Source organism: Acanthopagrus latus, chromosome 6, assembly GCF_904848185.1.
Source record: "Acanthopagrus latus isolate v.2019 chromosome 6, fAcaLat1.1, whole genome shotgun sequence".
NCBI classification, from domain to species: domain Eukaryota; kingdom Metazoa; phylum Chordata; class Actinopteri; order Spariformes; family Sparidae; genus Acanthopagrus; species Acanthopagrus latus.
In genome coordinates, this window is record NC_051044.1 from 4,992,350 (window position 1) to 5,008,008 (window position 15,659).

The 15,659-nt window shown below is 39.0% G+C and overlaps 1 protein-coding gene across 4 annotated transcripts; it reads right to left on the reverse strand.

The window, feature by feature from the left end:
• Positions 1–27: 27 nt before the first annotated feature.
• LOC119020395 (caspase recruitment domain-containing protein 8-like) lies at positions 28–15,632 on the reverse strand. Of its 4 annotated transcripts, XM_037099663.1 has the most exons (17): positions 15,365–15,632; positions 14,494–14,637; positions 12,925–13,035; positions 11,319–11,456; positions 9,715–9,825; positions 8,213–8,347; positions 7,273–7,392; positions 6,611–6,779; positions 6,445–6,489; positions 6,189–6,351; positions 5,624–5,769; positions 5,266–5,321; positions 4,125–4,342; positions 3,336–3,613; positions 2,636–2,749; positions 2,399–2,540; positions 28–2,155 (listed from the first exon to the last, which is right to left on the reverse strand). In XM_037099663.1, the coding sequence occupies exons 2-17, from the start codon at positions 14,616–14,618 to the stop codon at positions 1,836–1,838; spliced, it is 2,391 nt and encodes a 796-aa protein (XP_036955558.1). In that variant the 5' UTR covers positions 14,619–14,637; positions 15,365–15,632; the 3' UTR covers positions 28–1,835. The 4 variants fall into 4 exon arrangements, with proteins under 4 accessions (XP_036955558.1, XP_036955559.1, XP_036955561.1 ...); XM_037099664.1 differs by lacking the exons at positions 9,715–9,825; positions 15,365–15,632 and having other exon boundaries at positions 14,494–14,768; XM_037099666.1 differs by lacking the exons at positions 9,715–9,825; positions 11,319–11,456; positions 15,365–15,632 and having other exon boundaries at positions 14,494–14,768.
• Positions 15,633–15,659: the final 27 nt, after the last annotated feature.

Sequence of the window (15,659 nt, forward strand, 5' to 3'; positions counted from 1 at the left end):
CCACCTACTGTCACTGAGGTGAAGTTAGTTTTATGACACCCAGCGGCTCCTCTTCCTCAGTGTCACCCAGTGTTGACAGCAGGAGGACGGATAGCTGCCTCCCAGAACCTGGTACTGTGCTGGAGGCCGACTTAGGGACCATCAATAAATTACACTATTGATTAATTTACACAAAAAAACAAATGTTTCTTCACGCTGACTTGATGATTTTAGTGAATATTATGATTAAAAAATAAATACTAAACTGATCTCATGTAGTACTTATTTTGATTGCTTATTTGTTATATATTTATTTTGAAAAAGTATTATATCATAATGGCTTTTTTTTTTTTCAAAAGCTTCCATTTCATGTGACCCACTGACTCCAGACTAATGCTGAACTGTATCACAACACAGACTGCTTCTTCTATTTTGTATTATATATATTTTTATCCCTACTGTTTGTTTTTTATCAGTACACAGGCCACAAAACAAAGTGGTTGTGGCAAACTGCATGTTTGTTAATTGTCAGGAGAATTATCAAGAACAAACAAATACAACTAACATTCGAAATATTAATATCCAATAGAAGAAGCAGAAAACTATAAAAATCCCATGAATCACAGTATTATCCTAAAATCACCTGTTAACTTGCTCATGTCTGACACGAGTTCTCGGGAGTTTTTTTTTTTACTACATTACATGCTGTAAGTGCTCAGTACACATTTCCTGAAAAAAACAAAAAAGAACATTTGAACTTCATTTGAAGAAGTTTTACATTGACTTAATCCTCAGACAGACGTATTAACAGCAACGTACTCTTCTGTTCTGTTGAGTTCTCATTGCCAAAGGTTCCTCCATGGATGTATTTCAGTGGACAGGATTGAAACTGAGATACAGAAATCTGCAACTTAAAGAGAATGACGGTCACCGGCTCCTTCCTACTTATGGCGCCCTTTCTCTGAACACGCCCACTTCGCCAACTCTGCCAACATATTGATCATTTTAATTGTTTTCTGACTGTTTGTGTATTCGGACAGAAAAAAAAGCACATTGTGTCGGTGGTACAGTTGCATAAAATGTCGAGCAAAGTTGTGATGTGAGAGTGTGAGGACGCCTTCACAAGTAACCGGCTTCGGTTTCGGCTACAACAGAACTTTGCATTTTCCCAGTTAGTACAAAGAAAGCCAGATCAGTCTCAATAAATTAATGTATTTCAGGATTTATACATAAATGACATTAAAAAAAAAACATTTCAATACATTAAAAAAAATCTGTGTAAAAATATAAAATAACATATAAAAAAGGTTAAAAAATGTGTTTTTGATGCAAGCAAAACATTTCCTTGGTTTATATAGATGTAGTACAAATATGTAAATATACTATGTATTTAAAAGTATTTACAATTTTCATCAAAAACAACAAACAACCTGCATTTTCACACTGATTCAGTCACTCATTTCTTAGTCTCATTGCATTTGTGTGGGATTTTCTGAGACTCTCCTGACGTGAATCATTGTATAAATATATTTTTATTTTCCCTGATGAGCAGGTGAGACGTTTACTTTGTTGGTTCAGTCAGTCCATTAAAAGTGTTTCAGTGATGCCACAGTGAGAAGCTCCAAATCACGTACAAGCTGCTTCCTGTTAGTCATTATTCATAACGTGATTCACAGTCCGACAACAGTAATAATGCTCATGATTAGTTACCTCTTGTTCCTCTGACACCGAACAACATGAATATACAAACTACAAGCATTCAAAGTGCATTTTTCCCCCTTTGGTCCTGATCAAATGAGCCTTAAACAGCCAGCTGTTATGAAGATTCATCATCACACACGTTTCTTGATTTTTCTTCAGCTCAACTTCAGCTGTCTGGAAAGACTTGGATCCACCTTACGGAGAGCAGCGATCAGGACCGAGCTGGCTTCAGCTCCCTTTTTTCGCACCATGTCGATCAATTTTCGTGCTTTATCCTGTGTGGTCGGTTGTGTTTTGACTGACTGCATTTCTTCATCATTTATAATGTCCAAATCAAGAAGTTTGTCCAGAATCTGGTTCAGAACAGATCCAGACACTCGCTCTACAAACTGCGTCCTGATAGAGCTCAGCTTCTGTTCTGCCGGCACGTATCCCTCTGCTGGGACGATCATCTGTGCAGTTCTCCTTCTTGAATCTGGAAGATACCCAAAGATGAAACTTTTAAAAACCAACATCACTTTTTAAGAAAACTCTTGGAAAGTACAACATTTTAAAGTTCGAACTGAAATTCCAGCCACCTAAACACACCAGAGTTTCCATCAAGATGGATAATTCCCACAAAAACTAACAAAATGTTGAAAAAACTCTCCATCAATATCAACAGTTTCAAAACTATTCTATTCCTCTCTGTTGTTCCATCAGGTGGATGAAGTCTTACCGGTGAGATCAATGTCATGCTCCCAGACCATCGACTGTCCATGATCTTTGACCAGTAACGTTACTTCTTCTGTGGTTGTCGGCAGGCGGACCTCAAACGTCGGGAAGTAATTTGGTCCAAACTCCATGTTGAAATCTGCACTCTGGAAACCGAAGTGTCAGAATTTCTATAAGCGTTTAAAGATGAATCATGTCAACATGCTGCAGCACTAAACAGTCTTTTATTTCAAATTCTCACCTTGGGCTGTATCTTAATGGCCTGAGAACAGTGAAGAGTGTAACTCTGATCTTCAAAGAGTTTACATCTTGAAGGAACCTGGATGTTCTCTGAATATCGCTGCTGCACGCTCACCTGAAGAGACATCAGAACATTTTAACAATTAAACAGTTTCTCCTCAGTAGAATCTGACATTAACAAGCCAATTATTCCTCATTACAGATAAATCAGTATCAGCGTATTTGTAGGTTGCCAAGTACCTTGACTTCAATACTGGTTTCTGAACAATCCTTATCAATACCAATTAATTCATAAAATAATTAAGAAAATATTAAACATCAGGCTAAACTCACTTCAGAAGATGTTCAAGTCATGAGAGCAGCTAAGAGCTGCTTGATTTGTGAATGTGCCAAATTATTTTAATGATTCATTATCAAAACAAGACTGAGTAACACGACAGGTTGTTCTTCATAAAATTCCCTCTTTGTGTTTTCCTGTTGAGCTGCAGTGGAGGAGAAGTGAAATTTGTCCTCCATCACACAAAATTGAAGAACATTAGGTGGAGATTTCCAAACATCCAGTATGAACAGGGGAAATCATTACAGCAAGAACAGGCGAATCAGCGTTCATAAGAATATATATCACTGTTGTTTTAAGACATACTGGTAAGGTCTTCTTCAAGAGACAAGTTTGGACTGACAGCTGTAACACGGAGCTTTACCTCATCCAGGTGGATGTTCCCTGGAAGGAGAAACACGTTGAGTTTTTGTCTCTGTGTTTTTGAGTTTGGCTGTCCGAGGAACAACAGGACTTGGCCTCCAACTGGTCTCATGTCGTTGCTGTTCAACAACCTTTGAAAAAAACTCTTCACTATGCCAAAGGCGGAGAAGTGGGAGACTGTGACGACCACATGAGTGTCTGTAACCTCCAGCGGCTCGAGGAAGTTCATTCCATCGTCAGTGATGTGGACGACAGACAGCAGACCTTCAGGCGGCGGAGCTGTGAAAACACAGAGCTGTGAGCTTTTGCTCTTTACAGCTGTTAGCAGCTGTTTTCCAGAACGAAGAGCAGATTCTTTGTACATGTTGAGCAATTTACTGAACACATATTCAGTGATGGAGGATGGAAAGCCAGAGACAATAAATGAAAACTGTGCAAAATAAATACAAAGGAAAAAATTTGTTATTTAAAATAATATTCAGACGATATATTCTGATGAATTTTAGTTTTTGAGGGCATGTTCTTCTTTGTGTCACAGTTTGGCACAGTTTTTTAATTTTCTGTTGAAAAAGTAATGAGCTAATTCTTTCAGCTCTGATACAGTCATACTGTATGTCACAATATAATCAGTCACAACTGTCCTTCACATCACCACTCAAGCTTCCTTTTAGTTTCAATCAAGGGTACGATGAGAAGTTAGGAAAGGAAATATGAAGTGACTAAGAAAGTAAAAATCATCAGGATGTCGTTTGTTCAGGCTGTGGCTGTAATGAATGTTAAATGTTCTTACCATCCATAACTTCACAGTGAGGCAGGTGGAGCTGACAGACAGCAGAATCCTCTGAACACTTGATATCAAACAGCAGCCCTGCAGCCATCTTGTCAGCTGATCTGAGGAGGCTCTCATCCCATTGGACGGTCCTGTACAGTAGCTCCGCCTCCTGAACCATAACAAACACCAGTCCAGTCAATTCACAGTGGAACACACCTGGACCAGGACACCAAAACCTGTAGGACACAGAGGAGCTGTTAGCAACACGCCGGACTGCTGCCAACAGATCTGGTGACGTGCAGATACTTTTTCTTATTTATCCTATACGTTATGTTTTACACACACTGACAACAATCCCATCGTCCAACAGACAGAAGTTCACCGCAAATTTCAAAATGTAAGAAATTAGCTAAACTGTAAAAGATGAACTTTCAATCAAACTGTAAATGTTGACAGGAGGGGATGTACTGAACATTGCCTGGCTTTCTTTGCATGAGCTGGCTCTGCAAAACCTAAAACCTCAGTCATGGATTAATAACTGATAAATAAATAAATAAATAAATATTCTGTAATAATAATTAGAGTTGATCAACTTGCTTTGTTAACCCAGCCTGTCTTTTTCAGGCTCTGTGCACATTAAAAGGGGCATTTCACTGCACATTCTGAGCCCTTTACCTGCAAACTTGATGACACATTCACATATTCTACAGGTGTGACAGTCACATATTGAATTGAATATTATCAGAGGAATCCCACTAGATTCAGTTTGTCATTGTAGGCCACTGATTTATAGAAGTTAACTTTTGATGTATCTTTCGTGACTTTAGATTACTTCTCTTATAGCAAACAAGGGCACATCGCAAATCACAGCGTTCGTCCTCTTGATGTTTTGCGACTGGATGCTCTGAAAAAGATCCAGACCGAACTGGGAAACTGGACAAACTTCATGAATTAATCAAAACAATCCTTTTGCTCAGATTTTCTGCAGGATTTATAGAGGTCAATAATCTGGACCAGATTATGTCTGCAAATTAAATTAGCATTCTGATGTCTCTAGATTAAATGCCAGCCAGGTTTGTGACACACAGAATAGATTCAACATGTCTCGCTAATCTTGCTCTGTAGAACATCCCTTATAGAGAATTTGATGTTTTGTTACCTGTATGACGTCTTTCCAGACTCAGTTAGCAGCTCAGGTTGGAAATGTTGCTTATCCTAAAATTAAAAGAGTCACAAAATTAGTTAATTAAACTGGACGGGAGAGTTAATTAAAACACACTGAGATGGGGGCAAAGACTGCAGATCAACTCTCCCAGTTATGTACAGTTTAGTCTATATGCACTTTAATATTTATTGATCAATAATTATCCCTTGTTAAAATTATTATTATAACAATTATCTTTTACAATTGAAGCCTGCAGGACTGTGATGGACAGAATGTGGGAGGTCAGGAAAACTGAACTCTGGCTCGAGTGAAACTAAGAAAGCCTAAATGTCTAAAAATGTGACAAACTGACATTTGTACTTTGCGCCTCTCCACACAGAAGCTGATGCTGCTGGTTCGACCTCTCTAGATCAGGACACAGCTGATCCTCTTCATCCTCTTTACTCTCCTCTCTGAAGTCCTCAGACACAGCGAGGTTAGACTCAGATGTGGACGGATCTGGGGGACGGGAGAAGCAGCAGATGTCAAACTTTCGGACATCCTGGTGACAAAACATTCATAAACTTGTAACAGCCAAGTTCACAGTTCAAAGCTGGTCAGGGTCATTTGTAGCTTGTCTTTCCACACACGTTTCCTGTGGTAATCTACTGGCAAACCCTCTAAAAAAGCCAAAATGTGTCAAGACAAGGTCCAATTTAGAACCAAGTCCATACTGTAAACTTAAAGAAAGTTAACAAAGAAGAGAGACTGAACCCCAAATAGGGGAGCTGAATACGGTATCAAGGCAAAAAAAAAATACAAGACATCATCCCACTCAACATTTACCGAGTGTCTTTAACACACAGCAGCCAATCGGACAGTTATACTTTAATAACAATTTAAGTTCCTTCACAATATTCCAGTAGGCGTTCACTCACGTTGTTCAGGTGGAGCCCTGCTGACGTCGCCAGGATGGCCTCCGAGTGGCAAGACTTTACGAGGACGACTTTTGTTGTACCTGTTAATACTTCTCTTTATATGTCCCAGTTTGTTGTGTAGATATTCAACGCGTTTCCTCTCTAGCTTATAGTTCGGATAAGTCTAAAAGGTGTATAAAAAAAAAAAAGAACAGTGGCAATGTGATAATGTACTCAGACGTACGATGATAAGATTTGATAAGTTGAGAGTTGTTACCTTTTTTATTTTCAAACACTCTTGAATTAACTGATGCTGGATTATCTGAGAAGAGGAGACACAAAGAGGATATGAATAAAACTTAACCAGTCAATATAATAGGGCAGTTTTTTTTAAATCAAGGAACAGATTTGTGTGCATCTTTTAGGGAAAACGACTTTCTTACTTTGTTTGCTTTGCTTTGCTTGACCTGTTTAAGATCATTTTGAAGCTTGGTAAGGTTCTGCTGGATGACCTCTATCTTAGCGTGAAGACGCCGGTACTCTCTGTACTGACTGTTGAAATCATTCTTATACCTCTGATACTGCTCCGGAGAGCTGATCACTGTGAACGACCTTGGAGGGAAAAGAGAGAAAATCTTAGTGAGAGAGTTTAAATAAATATAAATTTCTCTTTCGCTCATTTGGCTCTAGTGAGAAGGATCATTAGAGGGAGACTTGATGAGAGGCACTAAGGCCTAACAATCGAATTGCACTACTGACAATTTCTTTACAAAGAAAAACTGAACTGACTGCATGTATGTGAATGGGTGAATGCTGACTTGTGTTGAAAAGCACTTTGAGACTAAGTCGTTAGAAAAGCGCTTTATAAATCCAAATTCGTAAAGGATCTTCGGCAAAGTTGTCACTTTAGTTCATTTCAGCTTTTCCTCCAGGAGTAAAGCATCTTCTGAAATAAATCAATACAGGACCTGTGAAACTCTCTCCAAGGCTGTCGGAGTTACCTTCATACCAGTCTCTTGCTTGTCTTGGTGCACACAGGAAAAAATCATCTGCTATCTGGTCAGTTTACAGTAAAAAAAAAGAAAAAAAAAAAGAGGAGTCTTACTTTGTGTCTGATGGTCGGGATAAAGTACGGAGCTTGACCATCTTTCCAAGAGGATCTTGGAACAAGTCAGCATCCAAAGAGAGCTGCTCCTCTTCAGAATCATGACTCCTCTTCACAACTCTGTGGAGACAGTCCTGTTTTTAACTAAACTGATTTGTTGATTGGAACAAAAAAATAATAAAAGTTAGTGTTTTCTGTTTGAAATCAAGCATTCAGTCTGCAATGAAAATGATTGTTTCCTTTTCTTTCAGCTGCTCTGTTTTAATTCACACCAGTAAACTGTCCTTCCATTAGGAGTGGTGAAAAATAATTGTGGCAGACCATCAGAATATAAAATGTCATCACTTTGTCATTTAATTTTAATCCTATAAGTGCATCCATTCTTGGGTTGTGGCCGGTGAGGTTAAAGTGACCCTTGACAACCAAAACCTGATCATCCTTGAGTCCAAGTGGACGTTTTGTTTTGAGATGTAAGAAAAAACTTCAGGTCCACGGTGGTCCCTGACACTGAGGCACAAAAATCCATTATGAGAGTTGCTGAGTGATGAGATACTTCACAAACTTTGTGCAACAGCTCTCGTAAGCTCTTAGTCATCTAAGTCATTTTAAACACTCAGCATTAAATGCAATACATCGAGACTTTTCAACATGCAAATGATTATATTCTGTTTTACTTGTGTTTTACACAGAGGCCCAACTTTTCGGGAATCTGGGTTGTAAGTAAATGCAAATCCTGCTGCTGTAGACACTTTACAACAGGATGTGTGATCTGGTTATAGCTTGTGATTATGAAATAGATCTGCCAACCAACGCTTGCTCTAAAATATGAAGGTCTGACAGCGTATTTCTTCGATTCCCGAAGCCTAATGTTACTCTGACAATTAGCAAATGGCAAAACATAAACAGCAAACACTGAATGAGTTAGTGTGAGTCCTCTTACTTTGTGTCAAAGCGTGGAGGAGGATCTTTAGAGCCGCCGGTCTTCACAGAGAGACCGCTCGATCCTGGAGACTCGACCTCCTCCTCCTCCTTCTTCACCTTCACAGAATCACTCATCTTCTGCTCTGAAGTCAGTCTGAGAAGATAAACAGTGTAATGAACCCACCGAGTCTCTCCTTGTTTAGTTCAAATGCAGATTATTCATTAGATCAGGACTTTGCGTCCACAGATAAATCTTATTGTCGAGTTCATAGAATGATGTAGTTTGTCATCCTAAAACCCGGAAATCCGAGAACACGCTTGCACTTCTGGTTCCCTCATCTCAAAGTTGGCAGTTCTTTTTGAATTGGCTTTCAATTAAATGCCTGAAATAACGTCTGTGGTTACCACAAGCTTAAGATATTTACTACGACATAAAATACACGATTAAATACCCCACAGTTTAATTGTAAAGCTTACGTGTCTTAAAAACGGTGGTTTCTAACAAGTGTCTAAATGAGACTACGGAGGTTGTCGCGGACATTAAACATCATCAACAGGAGACTCTTTTAGTCACTAGTCCGTCTTCACAGGCCGACTTTAGTCGCAAACTATTCTGAACTTACAACTTGATCAGTTTATAGGAAACGTGTACAGTAACTGTCTAATAAAAGAGATTTAATTTACGAAAATCACAAAAATGGTGTCCATATGTGGAGATTATTTATACTTGGCAACACGCGTAAACATAATAAACTTGTGTTTGACTCAGAGATTATTTTCGTCCTTATTCCAAAATGCAACTTCCAAAATATGTCATCAGTCCACAGCGCTAACGTCACTGATTCATTGACAGTCGAGAAAAAACTGACTCCGAGACTTTAATCGTAAAATAAAAAGTGTTGTTTGAATGAACACCAGTAGCGTCATTAGGCCTATTTTAGGCTATTTACAGGCTACTCAAAAAGAAATGTATAGGCCGAGCAAATTAATGGGGGTATCTGTGATATTCAAAGATTTTGCATAAATAGCGACCTTTTTCTAAAAATACTGCTTGTTCTATGGTGTTGGGGTGTCAGATCTGATCACTGCAGGCAGCAGATTTGCCTGCACTGACAGCGATAATTGACTTGTGTGTATTATCACTTTCATTGAGTTTAAACCTGCTTTCTCTTCGTGGTGGTAAACAGAATTTCAGCCCTAATTCCATTTCCCCACCCGTTGTACCAATCCACAGCCAAACAGTAGCCTGAATTTCCATGTATATGTGCGTGTGGCATGTTTAGTAGCGGTGCGCTCTGGAAAATAGGGCTCGACTTATACATTGGAGCAAAGATATGAACGATTTCTTGAGGTTTAAATTCTGTAAAGGAGGTGTTTTGATTTAGAGATACATTCAAATCCATCTGAGTTTCTTCACTACTTCTACATCGTGCATAAAAAAAATCTTTGAGCAGAATATTTTGTCTTCATCCTAAATGCATCATCTTCTTCAGGTCAGTTTTAAAAAAAAACGTGTCTTACCTGAAGATGTGTTCAGCTAGAGAACTTTGGTATGGTGGTGGATCTTTCAACCAGTCACTTTTCGTAGATACAGAAAGCTGCTTCTGCATATGAAGAAGAGCTCTCTTCCTTCTGTAAAGACATTATTTATAACACATTTGTTGACTGTTGTTTAAAAGATATCAAGGTGTTGCAAACACTGCGTAGAAAATCAGATGGTCACAGAAACCATTGTATTGTTTCTTTTCTGTTTAAAACGCAGCAGACATTTATACTGTGTACTACGTCTGCTCAGAGTCACAGGATCCACTTCAACTGGCAGAATGTGTTTATATATTCATTCATTATTTGCCTCCGTATTCAGTGATTGATAAAAATAGGAGACCTTTACAACTCTCAAAAGGTGCTGATGACATTTGGAGAAATGCTTGATAAATTTAACATACCCTGTAATCATTTTTTAAAAATATTTACAGTTGAGAAATTAGATTAGAACACACCAAAATCAAACATTATGCATCCCTGAAACGTCCCTGCATCCCTGAACACAACTTAACAGATATAACAGCGTTATACCTGATGTTTGTATTAAATGTGAAAAGGAAAAAGGCGCATTTTTCCATTGTATTTGTACACAAATACAAAAATTCTGGCAAGAAATAAAACTATCTATTCAAATTTTTTACAGATTCAAATACCCTTAGTCACACAGCTGTTTATATTGGCTCTATATCCAGATGATTTGAAGATTAAGAAATATCAACAAATGTTTGTAGACATAAGTGTGTTAATGGCGAAGAGAATAATAGCCCTCTGATGGAAAAACACTAGAGGTCCGAGTGTAAACCGGTGGTTGACTGAGCGATCTACAACTCTCCCCTCGGAGAAAATTACATATACCTTAAAACGTCAACAACATAATTCTCACCAGATCTGGGACCCCGTCATTTGCTATGTATTGAGAACAGATTTGTCACATGTAATGGAAGAGCCTGGGGACACTTTGCAGTACCTGAGATTGCAGAAATATTGTTTTTTTGTTTGTTTGTTTTTCAATGAAATTAACCAGAATGGACTCAAGAAAGTCATTGAAGCACTTGAAAGGGAGTGGGGGGGGGGGGGGGGGGGGTAGACATGTTTGTTCAAGACATGTAACTGTACTTCTTTATATTTCTTTCTTATGTTGTGAAATAAATAAATAAATAATAAATAGCGTCATAACTCTGATATTCAGCGGCTCTGATTGGCGTATCCTCAGCAGCAGGTGTGACAAGAACACTTCCGGGAATTTATAATCGTTCCTCGCGAAAAGTTTCTGGAGAAAAACGTGATCACAGTCGTTATCTCTTTCAATCGGCAAATGAAAGACAAAAAAAAAAATAATGACACAAATGTGCCAGCGAAAATAGTCACCGAGGTTTAAACGAGGAAATGCTGCTGGACAACAGGAAGTGTCATCTGGTTACTGCTTCTGATCATGTAACGGAACTGACAACCAGCGCTTGAAAATATGAAGGTCTGACAGCGTATTTCTTCGATTCCCGAAGCCTAATGTCACTCTGACAATTAGCAAATGGCAAAACATAAACAGCAAACACGGAATGAGTTAGTGTGAGTCCTCTTACTTTGTGTCAAAGCGTGGAGGAGGATCTTTAGAGCCGCCGGTCTTCACAGAGAGACAGCTCGATCCTGGAGACTCGACCTCCTCCTCCTCCTCCTCCTCCTCCTTCAGAGAATCCCTCATCTTCTGCTCTGAAGTCACTCTGAGAAGATAAACAGTGTAATGAACCCACCGAGTCTCTCCTTGTTTAGTTCAAATGCAGATTATTCATTAGATCAGGACTTTGCGTCCACAGATAAATCTTATTGTCGAGTTCATAGAATGATGTAGTTTGTCATCCTAAAACCCGGAAATCCGAGAACACGCTTGCACTTCTGGTTCCCTCATCTCAAAGTTGGCAGTTCTTTTTGAATTGGCTTTCAATTAAATGCCTGAAATAACGTCTGTGGTTACCACAAGCTTAAGATATTTACTACGACATAAAATACACGATTAAATACCCCACAGTTTAATTGTAAAGCTTACGTGTCTTAAAAACGGCGGTTTCTAACAAGTGTCTAAATGAGACTACGGAGGTTGTCGCGGACATTAAACATCATCAACAGGAGACTCTTTTAGTCACTAGTCCGTCTTCACAGGCCGACTTTAGTCGCAAACTATTCTGAACTTACAACTTGATCAGTTTATAGGAAACGTGTACAGTAACTGTCTAATAAAAGAGATTTAATTTACGAAAATCACAAAAATGGTGTCCATATGTGGAGATTATTTATACTTGGCAACACGCGTAAACATAATAAACTTGTGTTTGACTCAGAGATTATTTTCATCCTTATTCCAAAATGCAACTTCCAAAATATGTCATCAGTCCACAGCGCTAACGTCACTGATTCATTGACAGTCGAGAAAAAACTGACTCCGAGACTTTAATCGTAAAATAAAAAGTGTTGTTTGAATGAACACCAGTAGCGTCATTAGGCCTATTTTAGGCTATTTACAGGCTACTCAAAAAGAAATGTATAGGCCGAGCAAATTAATGGGGGTATCTGTGATATTCAAAGATTTTGCATAAATAGCGACCTTTTTCTAAAAATACTGCTTGTTCTATGGTGTTGGGGTGTCAGATCTGATCACTGCAGGCAGCAGATTTGCCTGCACTGACAGCGATAATTGACTTGTGTGTATTATCACTTTCATTGAGTTTAAACCTGCTTTCTCTTCGTGGTGGTAAACAGAATTTCAGCCCTAATTCCATTTCCCCACCCGTTGTACCAATCCACAGCCAAACAGTAGCCTGATAATGTTGTTATTTAGCCTCTCTGAAATGTTATCAACAGTATTAACTGTCTATAGTAGTAACAGTAGAATGTTTTTCGCAGTTACCCTGCAATTGTGGCACATTTCCATGTATATGTGCGTGTGGCATGTTTAGTAGCGGTGCGCTCTGGAAAATAGGGCTCGACTTATACATTGGAGCAAAGATATGAACGATTTCTTGAGGTTTAAATTCTGTAAAGGAGGTGTTTTGATTTAGAGATACATTCAAATCCATCTGAGTTTCTTCACTACTTCTACATCGTGCATAAAAAAAATCTTTGAGCAGAATATTTTGTCTTCATCCTAAATGCATCATCTTCTTCAGGTCAGTTTTAAAAAAAAACGTGTCTTACCTGAAGATGTGTTCAGCTAGAGAACTTGGGTATGGTGGTGGATCTTTCAACCAGTCACTTTTCGTAGATACAGAAAGCTGCTTCTGCATAGGAAGAAGAGCCTTCTCCCTTCTGTAAAGACATTATTTATAACACATTTGTTGACTGTTGTTTAAAAGATATCAAGGTGTTGCAAACACTGCGTAGAAAATCAGATGGTCACAGAAACCATTGTATTGTTTCTTTTCTGTTTAAAACGCAGCAGACATTTATACTGTGTACTACGTCTGCTCAGAGTCACAGGATCCACTTCAACTGGCAGAATGTGTTTATATATTCATTCATTATTTGCCTCCGTATTCAGTGATTGATAAAAATAGGAGACCTTTACAACTCTCAAAAGGTGCTGATGACATTTGGAGAAATGCTTGATAAATTTAACATACCCTGTAATCATTTTTTAAAAATATTTACAGTTGAGAAATTAGATTAGAACACACCAAAATCAAACATTATGCATCCCTGAAACGTCCCTGCATCCCTGAACACAACTTAACAGATATAACAGCGTTATACCTGATGTTTGTATTAAATGTGAAAAGGAAAAAGGCGCATTTTTCCATTGTATTTGTACACAAATACAAAAATTCTGGCAAGAAATAAAACTATCTATTCAAATTTTTTACAGATTCAAATACCCTTAGTCACACAGCTGTTTATATTGGCTCTATATCCAGATGATTTGAAGATTAAGAAATATCAACAAATGTTTGTAGACATAAGTGTGTTAATGGCGAAGAGAATAATAGCCTTCTGATGGAAAAACACTAGAGGTCCGAGTGTAAACCGGTGGTTGACTGAGCGATCTACAACTCTCCCCTCGGAGAAAATTACATATACAATAAAACATCAACAACATAATTCTCACCAGATCTAGGACCCCGTCATTTGCTATGTATTGAGAACAGATTTGTCGCATGTAATGGAAGAGCCTGGGGATATGTAAACAGTGGCACTTTGCAGTACCTGAGATTGCAGAAATGTTGTTTTTTCTGTTTGTTTGTTTTTCAATGAAATTAACCAGAATGGACTCAAGAAAGTCATTGAAGCACTGAGACATGTTTGTTCAAGACATGTAACTGTACTTCTATATACATACAAATAAATAAATAATAAATAGTGTCGTAACTCTGATATTCAGCGGCTCTGATTGGCGTATCCTCAGCAGCAGGTGTGACAAGAACACTTCCGGGAATTTATAATCGTTCCTCGCGAAAAGTTTCTGGAGAAAAACGTGATCACAGTCGTTATCTCTTTCAATCGGCAAATGAAAGACAAAAAAAAATAATGACACAAATGTGCCAGCGAAAATAGTCACCGAGGTTTAAACGAGGAAATGCTGCTGGACAACAGGAAGTGTCATCGGGTTACTGCTTCTGATCATGTAACGGAACTGACAACCAGCGGTTGAAAATATGAAGGTCTGACAGCGTATTTCTTCGATTCCCGAAGCCTAATGTTACTCTGACGATTAGCAAATGGCAAAACATAAACAGCAAACACGGAATGAGTTAGTGTGAGTCCTCTTACAGTTTGCCAAAGCGTGGAGGAGGATCTTTAGACTCGTCAGTCTTCACAGAGAGACCGCTCGATCCTGGAGACTCGACCCCGTCCTCCTCCTCCTCCTCCTTCTTCACCTTCACAGAATCACACATCTTCTGGTCTGAAGTCAGTCTGAGAAGATAAACAGTGTAATAAACCCGCCCAGTCAGTTGTAGTCTGGAGCTTTGAGAAAAAAAAAGTGGACTTAAAGCTAGGGTCTACAATCCTGGAGAGCTAGCAAGATTTGAAAGTGGCACCTCCTCTAAGACCCCTCCCCCTCCCGTCAGTGCTCCGTCCAAAGCCACGCCCCCACAAACTTGAACGCGCATCTGGCAGTTGGACTTTTTTTTTTTTTTTTTAAATAATCTTTGTGACAGCGCCCTGTATCATAACTAAATCTCTGCCGTTTGTAACCGTGTGAAAGTCCGGTAAATATTCGGCAGTTTATGATTACTGTAGTTGTGGATACACCTTCCTTGGTAGAAATAAATGCAGGGGGGGGCGCATTGGAGACCCATCCAAGATGGCGGCCGCGCTGATACGTTAGCTCCAATATGCAGCGTCAGTCTATGAGGCGTCTGTGTAAATTATGTCTGTGGTGGGACTCAGCAGGGAGAAGGAGACGCTGGAGCAAGAAGCGGTTCAGCTGAATTTAGCACAGAGCAGACAGGAAGTAAAGTGCCGGAATAACAAACAACATCTGGTTACTTTTCCAAAATAAAACACTCCGGCTAAAAACAACACACAAAGAAGCTAACGTTAGCGTTGGGCTAATACGAGCTACAAACGTAGCCAAGTTGGCAAACCTTACATATTTAATGAAAATAGCAAATCCCAATGAAACAAAACAAGTCATTACCTGTCCAACAGAAAGAGAGCAACCTCTGCATCACTTTTCGGGCCCTTCACATGCCCCAGTTGTCTCCACCACTCAAACGCTGCACCGATGTTGACTGGGGTCTGACTTCTTTCCTTATCCAGAGCTTATTTTGTAGCAGCCATTACAGCCTCAGGGTTTCTTCTCCTTTTTTAGCGGGGTGAGCTGTTGGCTGCATATTCTCTGCCATTGTAACGAAATTAACGTCTTCTCCTGCAACTCCGTATTTCTGCAGGGTAGTGTGCTGAATATTTCCAGCATCATTGAACTACAAGGT

Excerpts from the sequence above, each read along its gene's own strand:
- LOC119020395 (XM_037099663.1), bottom strand. The coding sequence starts at position 14,618 with ATGTGTGATTCTGTGAAGGTGAAGAAGGAGGAGGAGGAGGAGGACGGG. Across the intron at positions 6,490-6,610 it reads AGCAAAGCAAAGCAAACAAA|ATAATCCAGCATCAGTTAAT; the intron begins GTAAGAAAGTCG and ends TCCTCTTCTCAG. Across the intron at positions 6,352-6,444 it reads AGTGTTTGAAAATAAAAAAG|ACTTATCCGAACTATAAGCT; the intron begins GTAACAACTCTC and ends TACACCTTTTAG.